Below are 13,163 nucleotides of genomic sequence, written 5' to 3'. Positions count from 1 at the left end.
TCAGGTATATTTAATGTAAATAAGACTATTAAATATATAAGAAGGTATCTAAATTTATTTTATAAGATAAGATCACATAGCGCCTTAACTCTTTTGCCCCTAAGCTACTTAAGCCACTTTAAGAAATGAAGGTCTGATGCGATACGCCACTGCTAACTCTTTCAGACAACATTAAATGACCGTACTTAATTACTTCCCCAAAAATGTATAATTACTTAAACGAAACTAAATTAACTCGAACTAATTCAACTAGGATTAATCATATATTAGTAAATTAAATTCTAAAACCTTTATTCTCTATATCAATATTTTTTTCAAGTCTGGACTCGGCAAAGGTCCTACTTATGTTGAAACCACGCAAGGAAATCTTCTTAAATGGTTCGATTAAGTTAACAAACATAACAGCCGATAACAAAATTACTAAAACATTTTATGTGACATTCAAAAATATATGAACTTTATTCTAATTATAATATTTTGTCAATATATTCGATTATCCAATGTCCAATCAATATAACTAGTAGATATATCTGAAATAGGATAAAAGTAATAGTTATTAAGTAGGTCCTTGGCTGAAATAAACCTGATTACTGTCGAACGAAGCCTCGGACGAAAGATAATTTTGTATATTAAATAAAGTGTCTTTATGTAAAGAGATTTATTGTTATATAAGCAATCAATAACATTTCATATTGAATTCAGCCTGCCTGTTCTTACATGACACCAGTCGCGTGCTCAGTTGTATTTCTTTGAAGACAATTTACTCTATACACTGATATATCTTGTCTGATATCTTGTCTAAATCAAAATTGCACCACCGAACGCGATCTTATATGAAATGCATGATTTGAATCGAATTTCCATGAGAATGTTCTAAAATAAATCGATCCTTCATTGTTATAGTACAAGTAAACGTTTCATACTATGCTTCTGTATTTGTTTGTTGTTTGATTTAACAAGATTATCAAAATAAAAATTTGTAAAATTTATAATGAATTTCCAAACAATTACCTACACAAGAGTTTGCCTTAATTTTATATCAAAATGCTACACTGTTTGAGGGTCGTTTCTCTCGTAGGTCGCGCCACAGTGTAATAAAAAGGTACAATATATATTATTTTTTAATCTGTGTCAAGAATGTAAACCATATATTTTTAGACAGAAATAATACTGCCATGGACAGACAACATAACAAATTTAATTTTATTATATCAGACACATACAATGTTAGTAATTTATTATAAAACAAAATCAATCGTAATATGTACACATATGTATGCTGTCCGTACAAAAGATTACGACTAATTCTCAGAAGCGAGATAGTGTCACAGCTCTCCTTAGATTAATGTTTGTCGAGCGATATTGCACAGAAGGAGCAAATAGACACAGGCTTAATAAATACAACTTATTCGCGTTCAAACACATATCGTTATTATGGCAGTTAAAGTTTATGTATTATATAAATGGAACGACCGTTTCATTATTAACTTCTCAAATATCACACCAATATATAGTTGATCTGACATAAATTTAAACCGATTTCTGAAATATAGTGAATTATATGTTAAAATTACACAATAGATTAAGTATTTATTTGTAGTTTCAAAACCTGAGCGGACTTCAAGGGCTATTGTTACATACATACATATATACTGTTATATATTTTAAGTGTCTTTTTTCTGTAAAATTCAAATATTTTTCTTTATAAATCATTCTTCCTATTTGAAGGAAAAAAACGTCCGTTCGCTTATCTAAGATAAAGTAATATTAAAAGTTGCAAAGTCAAAAAATAAACATTATGAAAGTTGTGCAAGTTTAGAAACTTCGGTATAACGCTTACGGAGATAGTGAAACTTTATACAAGCGTTAGAACTAAATCTCTTATCTATGGATTGAGTTTTGATGAATAACAATTTGAAATTTTTATTCAATTATTTATTAAAAATATTTTGTATCACAGACCTGAAGAATTTAAATCATCTCGATGTTTTATAATTTTTAACATATTTTTCATACTATATTAATTTTAATGTGAGTATAATGTATAAGTCAATCCAATTAACTTATATAATAAAAACAAAATTAAAGTAAAACTAAATATAAGAAAATTATAAAACGTTATATAATAAATACGTGTTATTAAATCGGTGTATTTCACTATTTAGACCGTAACACCACACTACACACTACATGTATATAAATCCACATAACTATAATATTATAACTATTAAAATAAAATCTCATTAGGATTTATTAAACATCACAAAAGTCAGGTGAATGATGCATTTAAGTTACCGAAAATATAGAAAGCGACGTCCCCATCCCTCGTGATACAAACGAACCGTCTCGATAGTTTTTTAGAAGGTGACATGTAAGCTGTAAACCTTTTCATACCCAACAAGGCGTCGAGATGGTTCGTATTTATAAATGTCACTTGAGCTTGTCGTGGCACCCAAAATTTTAATCACATCTATTTCTACACCAACAATTGTAACTCTTCACAACTGACCTCTATATAGTAATACACAGTACGAATTGTGTTTTAGTTTGATTTTATAAGATTTCGTCGCCATTTTATGGAACAACTTAGATGACTTCTCATGAATCCGTTGATATATTTCGTCCAACCGTAATATAAAGCATTGTTGGTTCTGAATCGAGTGTACAATGTTTTTCATTCACATATTTAAATTGATTTTTATTTCGAAACCTTTAATTTTATTTATTTAAATGAATAAAAATATTTATTCTAAAACTTACCCGACAGAAGCTGGTGAACGGTGTAATCTGTGGACAGACACAATATCTTACAAAGAGCTCTAGATTTAAGTTTCAAAACAAACTGTTTCTGAAACTTCTAATTAACATAAGTAGCATATTTAATAAGATTCAACTGTAATTTATTTAACAGTTTAACTCAAACTGCAGTTTACAACTTGATATTTTTACAACAAAGGTTTAAATCTTCCGATATAATTCCAACATAAATTGTGTTTATACATTATTAAGCTGAAACGAACTTTACAAGTTGTCATTCCTCAAGGTGAAAGTGATGTATCGATTTTGCTGTAAATGAGGTTTATTATGGCAATCGTTCGCGTAGCTCTAAAAAATTAATAGCTGCTATCGATACCAACAAATACGGACAAATAATTATACAGTATAAATGAACTGTGGCTCGTGTCACAAACTATATAGGAGTCGTCTTGATGGTAGTATTGAAATCATGGAATATTTTAAAGCAATTTTCATATGAATTATTCAACCCACCTAAATACATTGTAACAAAACACCCCTTACACATTTAGGTTTAATATTTATTTGATGAGATTTAACGAGTTTGATAATAATAAAAAATATATAATAACGTATACTTGAAAATAGCAACATAACATAAATCTATCTATCTGAGTGTACTTCAGGATCGAATAAAGGATGCAAATGAGATAATGACATTAAACAAAGCTATTTCTTATTTAATTTCATCAAATATTGATTCGCTAAAAACAGTGTCCTTATAAATATAAACCTCGTGTTTTTGTATAAATGTTGTTAAAAGTCAGCTTTACTAGACAATACACTCTGGTATAGACCATAAACCTCTTTTTGAATAAAATAAATACATTAAGTATATCGATCTGTTTAATGACACAACACTATCAGTTGTAATTCGTCCACGTGTGACCCCCCCCTCACCCCTTCCCCTCAACTCCTAACCCTAACCCTCACACCCTCAATACACCCTCAGCCTACTACATTTTAATCGACCTCACATTTCCTCGTAAGTCGATAAAGTTTGCATGATACCGTTTTTCTGAAAAGTCATTTGTACAAAATTGCTGTATTCCATAAAGTTAGCTTTTAACAAGAAACTATTATTATTAGATTATTTTTTACAAAACATTTGATTTATTTCTTTAAATCAAAGCAGTTCAGTAATGCAGGTCTTTTAAGTTTAGGTAAGAGGTAAACTATAACGTTTAGGCAATTTTTGGGTATTCTATAAAGATCTTTAATGAACTTACAAGAAATTTATAGTTAACTAAATAACCAACAAAAACTATCAATAGACTCCATGTACAAAATGTTGAAAAAAGTTGTCAAATCTGTTGAATAATTGACCCTTAAACAAATTTAACACATCTTTGTTACTATATAATAAGATTGTAACTTCTCAATGCGATATTTGCATGTATCACAGTAATTATATACAAACTTTTACTAACATAAGTTATAATTTATTGATAAATTATTTTAATATAAGGTTTTTATTTTATTTTAATTATTCTAATATAATATTGATGAACCCCGAAGCAGGTGTTATAAACCCACTTAAATACGTTCGTTACATTCTCGATCATTATTATGTTGAGGCGTTGCATCTCATATTTATTTTATATATGTATTTTTTGTGAAATAAACATGGCGACATATGAGTTATTGTAAGTATAGATGCGTTTGTTTTTTGACATCAGTCACCGTAACGTGCAGGATAGGTGTGTGATACAGTTTGGAACGAGTGCAATTATTAATTTTTTTTTTTAATAATTCATACAAATCTGTATAAAACATAGTACAAAAACGTTCGATAAATAATTTCCATATAAAAAAATGTGTGGGAAACGTTATTGAATCCTAAGTTAAATCTTGTAATCGGTTCATTGAAGCCGCTTTATAATCACAGTACCGATTAATGAATTTTCAATGAACCCACAATTATATTTGGGAGAACGGAATATTAAGGCTTAATGACCTAACTAGCGTATTCCTAAGTTATTTAATTAAAATCTAGGTGTAAGTCTCAATATAAAATTGACCTAATAAACGTTTCGTTTCATTTGAAACACATTAAGAATTATTTTATTTCTTTACGTTTTTAGGTAATAATATTAAATAAATATATTACCTACAAATCAATCACTGTAAGGGATACTTCAATATATTTAAGTTTCTTCGTGTTTGTTAACCTTGATTACAATATGTAATTTAGTATATAAAAATATTATTTGACTACTATAACACTGTGTATAAATTGATATGTTTTTACTTTTAAAGCCAAATCATTATTTCTTATATATAGACTCAGGAACAAAATATATCGACTTCTTTTCTAAAGTTAAAAAGAAACCTACTATCAACAGTCAGCAATCTCTGAAGCTTATTGATCAGATCTTCATTCAGTTCGAGAGGACACATTTTAGTCATTTATAACAGAGACCAATGTATAGGGAGAGCCATTTTGATGATATACGGGATAGTCAAAATATGAGTTTCATTAATCGGAAGACGTTTGATAGTAACTAAATTCGATTGAAGCGTTCAAAAACAAGGAGAACATGATTCGGATAAGGTATTTTTATTTTCAATAAAAAAGTCTCCAAGAAATGCTGTACAAGGTTACAGTTATGTAGTTATTAAACGAGTATAATGAGTTGGTCTTTTACCTCCTGTATCTTTCTCCTGACTGTCAGTTTGTGCCACTGGTGATCGTCGAAGCGTGTTTTGCTCGGCTTTATGTGCATCTCCTGCTTTCCGTTCCCCAAACCCATGGTGAGGGAGACGCCACCGTCCCGTACTGCGAGGTTCAGGTAATCAGCTTCATGACCTGCACACGTCATGTTATCACCTATATACGATTTACAGGTCCGTTTTAACTAGCGGCGAAGTTAAAATTATTTTAAATCAATATATTTTGTCTTTATATAATGTAACCAAAATATCAATTGATGCCGTTTCGGTCGATGACAAAACTCTCATACAATCTTCTCGGGATCTCGGTTGCTGAAAAGTAATCTAAACGTCTTATTTGTATTTTAACTTTATATGCATTGAAATATATCTCTAAACTACTGAAAAATTTTATACATATAAAAAAATACAAATATACCAGATATTAAGTTCACCTTTAATAAAAGTCCAGAAGACTCCTCCTGAAACTTATTATTTAGTAAAATAAAAACTTCCTAATCCATCTCTCGTTCAAATACTTCCAAAGTGATTTCCTAATATTCTATCATTCAACGTTGCTTACAATCAAGGTATTTTAATAATTATTCAATTCATTGACTGTTTTATACACAAAGACCACGACAGATATTCGTCAGAAATGACATTTTGGTATAGAAATTAAATCACAACTCATCTGTTTACTCCAAATAACACATATTATATTCGATTGAACAAATATAGTTAATCCTGGGAAGTTTTATTTTCATATAAAAGTTAAAGTTTTAGCAAACTAATAACTCATCGTAATGTTTTAAAACTTACAATGATATTCACTCACCAGTGTAAAACAGAAGTCCATTTGGTTGTCTCGTCTTAAAGTAGAGTGAGATTGTATCCTGAGTGCTAACTATGGGTTCGCCGCCGGTTTGAGTGAGGTCGTACGAGAGGAACTCAGCTCCTCGGAACGTAGCCTCCGAAGGAGCTTTGTCTATAACAAAAAATATTTTTTAGAGGCTATATCATATATATAAGTCTTCACTGCTTTATCACCTGCTGCAGTACCAATGGAAAACAGATGTTTGTTCTTAGAGAGCCAAGAACACACTTTTCTCAAACTTTCTCATTATAAAACTATTCAAACGTGAATATAAAGTACGCTACCTTTTCCGTAAAATGTTATAACACGATAAAAAAGGCTTTGTAAACAGAGAAATCTTCCTTTGAAACGCTGAAACATCCTGATTAATTTTTATATTCAAAATTTATTAAGCGATTTAATGGAAGGGAATTTTTTACTAGTTAATATTATTTTATGTAAAATTAAGTAAAAAATATACGTTTTTTAAAACACAATTTTAATATTCTTCTTATTACAAAGGATGCAGAATGTTATTTTGCATAACGTAAAGAACTCGTTACGGTGTAATTACCTTCATAATCCTCATTAAGAATATATTATAATAATAAAAGTGTTAACTTTTGTCCTCAGCGAAATAACCTGCGGTATATATTAATATACGGTGTTAATAACATTTTAACAGTCCAATGAAAAATTATTATTACTCATAAAATCTCATTATTTTTATAACCGACAGTTAAATTTTATTAATGTTTATTAACCAGCGATTAATTTATTACGAACGGTTCATAACATATATTAATTAAACTGAAGAATAAAACTTAAGAGTCAACGGACGTTTAAAACCCGCCCCCGTTATTAGAACGATCTTTAAACGTAATCAACGCTAATGCTGTTTAAAAACACGAACAAACCCATTCATAGTAGTTCGAGCGGTAATTACGTTTCGAGTTGTAGCTTCATACAGTTTTAATCGTCTTTAAACTCAACCAACATCTGAAAGAGGAATTGATTAATGACTGCAACTTCCAACTAACTTTGGTGTGATACGCTAACGGCTATGTTGCGAAAATCATTACGTCTACACTTAGTTTGAAGCACGGTGTTACTTACATTTTTGTGAACTCCTAATACGGAATTATAATTATGTTAAATTAATTTAAATGGGTGATTCCGTAAAAATAATAGCATATGGTCCATAATATCCTATATAAATATCCTTAAATGTTACAACCATAAATTCAATGTATTATAAAGCAATGAACAAGTTATTTTGGTTAATGTTTGCATAGCTATCATTTTAACTAAGAATCCAGATCCAATTTTCGAATTACCAAACACCTTTTTGGAAGACTTACAAAATTTACTGTTTGGCCCCGCTTGCTAGATGTCTCTTTCAGGCCTTGAGTGAAGATGCATTAATTGTTTGACCTCCTTCGAAAGTTGGGCCACCTACTTGTAGAGTTTATTTAACATGTCCTTGTCAACTTTTCAAACTCCCGGTACAAACTAGACTAAAAAAAACTTGTAACATGAAATAAAATTGATGCAAGGTGGTAAGTGATTGCAGCAGCGTAGGTATGTCTGCAGTACCTACCAAGCACATCACTAGCACTACAACCCTGTCTTACCGTCAAAAATCTACATAAACTCATGCTTTTCGGGAATCTTATATAAAAGATACGCCGGTACTATGCTAAGAATTCTTAAGTGTAGTTAGAATTTTACAAAACGTTTTTATTTATAGAATTACTGTACGCAATGAACATATAAAAATTCTAAGAGAATAATTAAATGAATATATCCGACGTAATAAACAGCGTAATTATAAAATGAGATCTTCTTATACATTAAGCAACATTTCCCTTATATAAAATATATTTTTGTTTTATTTGGATTAATATAAACGCTTGTTATATGAGACTTAGCTGGGAAATTAAATTACATAGTGTTTACAATTAATAGTCAGATGTTCTACAAAACTTGCTCGCACACTAATTGCATATGGCTTAGATGTCTTCAGGTTATAATTAAATTACGTCTGCCAATTTCTTTTGCAATGTTTATATTTCTAAGACGTGCATTGTTTAATTATTAAATGAGTATTGTGTTGTTCTATTATGTATAAACGGTAAAAGGTATTCCTTATATACTGATTATTACGTTATATATTTAATTTTTTCTATATAAATAAAGCATATATACTTGTCAAATGCTATTGAAAAAATTATATATAATGATAACGTCTACACTCCACACTATTTTTTCTTAAGATTTTCGTCCTTTTTAGTCTAAACGTAATCGTAATACGTAATTTTAAGTTACGTGTTATTAGTTAATATCATAATCAGCTTATACATTTTCGAGATGAGAAGTAACAAACAAACAATCACATATGTATCCTTTAATATTTGTGTTAGTAAGGTTTTCATGATAAGCTATGTAGCATTTGATAGAATATAGAGTGTCCATCCGAGTAAGTGTGTATTAAAGTTACTTAGACTTTATTCAATTTGCATACTCCCATATATATTCAACACTCGCTTAGATGAAATCATAAATATGCAATAGAATTAAGTGTTACGTTAAAACAACAGAAATTTACATGAAACCAATAGCACTCTTGTCTTGACCTGTAACCTTAGTAAGTGTGTACAGTATTAACTCAACACCGACAGTTTTAAAGTTCTCTTATACCCGCCCTTTATGTAGTTACAACTTGAAATTTTTTTTTTTTGGTTATTTAAACCATGATTTGAATACAATTACATGTCTCAACATTTAAACGTGATTTCCATAAAGTAATTAGATCGTATTTTTTTTAATATCTCTTCCATTCATTTTAAATTGTTCTATATTTGTCTAACGATGTCGTCCCTAACATAACACACGAAATTTGCGGTTCTAAAAATAAATGATACAACAAAGATATAACGAGTGTAATCCGGAATAAATCTCTTTTACATCAAACCATGTACGAAGCGCACCACCCGTGACTGCCAACAGCTCGCCCGAAAATAATTCACAAAAGAATCATTGGAAATTTAAAAACATTATCATATACCCAATTCACTTTACACTTAATATAAATCTATTTTACAGCTCGCCACACAAACGTTATATTCATTCAATTATAACGAAAAGTGGAATTTGTGTTTGTACGATTAATACATTTTGAATCTTATTCTGGTAATTCTCAGCTGCCCTAATGAGACAGAAATGTGATGAAATTTAATCAAATCTGTATATTAACTGTCCGAAATCCCTAATAAAGAGTTTTTATATAGTATTCTTGACAAGCATTTATTTAAAGCTTTATTAATATTATATTGAAAAATATAAAATTTGGTAAACCTTTTTAACGACCATTAAAAATATTTTGGGTGAAAGATAAAAAACATTATTTTTTTTCAATTCTCTGTATCTAATTAGGTGAACATAGAGATTCCAGCAACGGCAATGTATTCAAAAGGTCCAAACCATGAATTATGTACTTCAATCAAGTACATTAAGCAAACTTTTGACTACAGAAATAAGTCCAAAATGCCGTTTTTTTATAACCAAATTTCAAGAATTTTAAACTCTTACATCAATTTTTGTCATCAATGACAAAAAAAAAATTAAAAAACGCTGGTTTAGCGAAATTCATCAAATGCTGATGATGAAAATAAGAAATTTTATAGCATCGGTTAGATAAAATCATATATAATAACATAAGTGACAGGTGTGTTCAAACAGACGTTATTAATTACTTTTCTGTTTCATTTAACTTTGAATAAATAACATAAATAAATTTATCCGAAGATCCTGAGATGGTTTTACACATACGCTTTTAAAAACTACAACCACAAACCCTTTTTACAAACCACTTTTCAGTTCTGTCAAAGTAAAAAAACTTTTTGACGCAACTACTTCTGATATCCGTGTTGTATATCAGATGACCCCTTAAACCTACACCTGGGTCGCAAGTCCCAGGCACTGTTGAAGCTCCTCTCCCTGCAACGCGATGGACCCGACACCCGCACGGTGAATCCATTGAATGCTAAGAGGTTTCGTCTCAGACTGTGATTTCAGGTTTTTTTTTTCTAATTGAGAAATTTTCAATTCGTGCAAGCATTTAAGCTAAGGGAACCTTTTTGTCAATAAATTTTACGTGTACATAAAAGTTAAGGGTTTTTTTTTTTTGTAGTCGTTGCTATGTCCATACAAAATTAGAAAGGACAAAGAAAAATTACAATCTCGAAGGAACTTTATAAAAAGAGAAGAATAAAACCTGATAAACAAATAACCTATACATAAAGGGTTTGTAAGCAAAGGATTATTAAAAATATTTTATAAGTTTCATAATGTCAAAAACTGGTCTTATTTATATTTACTAGAAATTCGAACGGCTCATTGCAAAAATTCTGTATAAATATTTCATGAAAAATTATACCAAAATATTCATTAAAAAATCAAATCGAATGTTAATTGAAACGAAATATCAAAACGAAAAGAAACATCAAAATCAGATAGGATGAAAAAAACGCCATTTGCAATCCACTACGTCATGGACCTAAAATTGAAAATCCAATTAAGAGACAACTCCGGACAGATAAAACGATACAAAAAGATTTTCTTTTTTATTTGTTCACCTTGATATGAAATAAGTAAACATTTATTATTGAAAAACTATGTATGTATTGCATATACTAATAAAAAATTTCTAAAGAGTATTATTACAACAGATATTGTTCCTATTCATAAAGCGCTTGCTATGTAACGTTTGTTACTAAATCAGTTCCCCTTTAAAAGATCAAGTTACCATTTACTGACATAATATTTATCGGTAGCATTATTTTGTCTGCCAAATTAAAAAAATTTATATCTTTTTAATGAATAATATTATTGAAACATTAAAAAACTAATATAGAGGTTAAAAAGGAGGTCAAAAGTATGTAATGCACACTGTTTACTATAATATTATAGTACGGCCAGAGACGTCCAAGCTTCTATGATTCCAATTCGAATTTCCGAACGCCTCCAGTTGCGGCCATTTCCGTGACGTGTAATGGCGGCTCGTGACAGGAAATGGCGCGATGACGGAGACCGGAAACTTATCCCGTGCGAGTCGTGTCACACGAAGAATGTGGCGATTTTAAAATTGGTACTCCGTTTGATTAATATAAATGTGACTGCATCGGATTGAAAAAAAAACACCGAGTAATGTTTTGTTCCAGGTAAAAACAATGTTGGAATGTGTCCAAAAATGTTGGCTGTGATCGCGATATCCTCGTATACCACCTGTTTCGTTATGTAAATTGTTTCATATGTCCGATAAAAAATATACAACCTTTATACTGAATCTGTTCAAATAAACTTCAAAAGGGACTGCAACTATCAAATAGAATATACCGAAACATCAAATATTTTTGATTTGATTTTTTAATATTAGAAATTGCGATAGAAAAACATTTTCTTTTAAAAGTATTATAAAGTAACCATCTGAGACAACAATGTGTGTCTGGCACGCTCCCTGGAGACGAGATAATATAATGTACTATAAGTCGTTTGTGGTGTAATCGTTGAGCGGAATTATTTCTCTCTAGAAAGGTTTTAAAGATAGAGAACTTTTAGACGTCATTTCTATCCGGATAATCAACTTTTCATAAACCAACAAAGAGCCAACGTTAAAGGCTGCATTCGACGCGAAAACAAAAAAGTTTCTATAACTTTCATAAAGACAAACGAGACCTAACAGATAAAACACAAAATAATTCAGTCGGCAGAAACGGAGATTTGGAAGTGCAAAAACTAAAATTCAGCGGTTTACGGATAAAATAAATTTCCACGGATAAAAAAGACATTACCCCGGGATCATCCGTTCGTTATTTGGAATAGAGGATAAGGAATCGGAGCACCTCATTACCGGAGCTCCAACGGTCAAAGATCTTTTTGCTTCAAATCTCGATTTAGATTTCTAGATGCTGTGACCTAGAAATAGTATATCCTCTCGATGATTTAAATCTGATTCTTTTATCTATTAAGGTTTTTTCATCTTATAGGATTAATTTAATATTAATTTTAGAGCGATATCTTTTAAAGTTTCCATGAAATTGCATCTTTTCACTAAAGTCTCTGACGTATGAAACTTGGGGAAAATTCTTCGTGAGTGCTTTTTGATGTCAGCTTAGAATTGATTTATATCTTGTCTGAGAGCGCCGTCTCCAGTTAAATGAAATTATAATGAAGGACACATTTGCTACTAGAAGTGTTTTGATTAATATTTAACATTCTTATTTTAATGATTAAAGGTAATTTTATTTTTATTGAAAAAAATATTGATAGAAATAAAAGAGAAAACCTTTAGTCTTAAAAACAATCAGTCCACGCAATATGAAGACAAGGGATCTTAAGCTAATTATTACTACTATTTACATCACCCAGCTTTAGTTCGTGCTAGCTACATTTATAATTTAAATTAGATCTCTTTAAGCGCAGGTGATGATTTGATATTTTGAAGTCTAACTGGAATATAATAATGGAATAATGCATTTAAATAAGGTTTCCGTGCTTCAGTTGACGTCAAAATATGAATAGTATTATCCTGAGGAAAAGTTACTTTTGAATTATTTGTTTCGATGATGTCATATGAGTAAACAAAGTGAATATATCTTAATAATATTCAATACATAATTTTGGGAAAGAGCTCATACTCTGCAACTTCTGGATGTTGTTTTTGTTGTTGTAATATTTACCCATGACCGCTAAGAACTGCCGCAAGCAAATTGGCTTTTAAAATAATGAAAATGGCATCAAAATCGGTCGACTCACTTACGCCACAAATAGATATACACTCACACAGACAGGAACGTCA

General features: G+C 30.1%; 1 protein-coding gene across 4 annotated transcripts in view; it reads right to left on the bottom strand.

Annotated features, from left to right (window-relative positions):
- LOC116773266 (neurexin 1) overlaps positions 1–13,163 on the bottom strand; it is a 77,710-nt gene that overhangs the window by 19,005 nt on the left and 45,542 nt on the right. For all 4 annotated transcript variants that reach the window (XM_061528631.1, XM_061528632.1, XM_061528633.1 and 1 more), the window contains exons 6-8: positions 6,287–6,436; positions 5,445–5,605; positions 2,761–2,787 (exon numbers count right to left, since the gene is read on the bottom strand). In XM_061528631.1, the coding sequence (XP_061384615.1) occupies positions 2,761–2,787; positions 5,445–5,605; positions 6,287–6,436 (338 nt within the window). The remainder of the gene's footprint in view (positions 1–2,760; positions 2,788–5,444; positions 5,606–6,286; positions 6,437–13,163) is intronic.

This window comes from Danaus plexippus (assembly GCF_018135715.1).
Source record: "Danaus plexippus chromosome 18 unlocalized genomic scaffold, MEX_DaPlex mxdp_35, whole genome shotgun sequence".
NCBI lineage: Eukaryota > Metazoa > Arthropoda > Insecta > Lepidoptera > Nymphalidae > Danaus > Danaus plexippus.
Note: the sequence above shows the minus strand (reverse complement) of the source record. Positions and strands in the feature narration are given on the sequence as shown.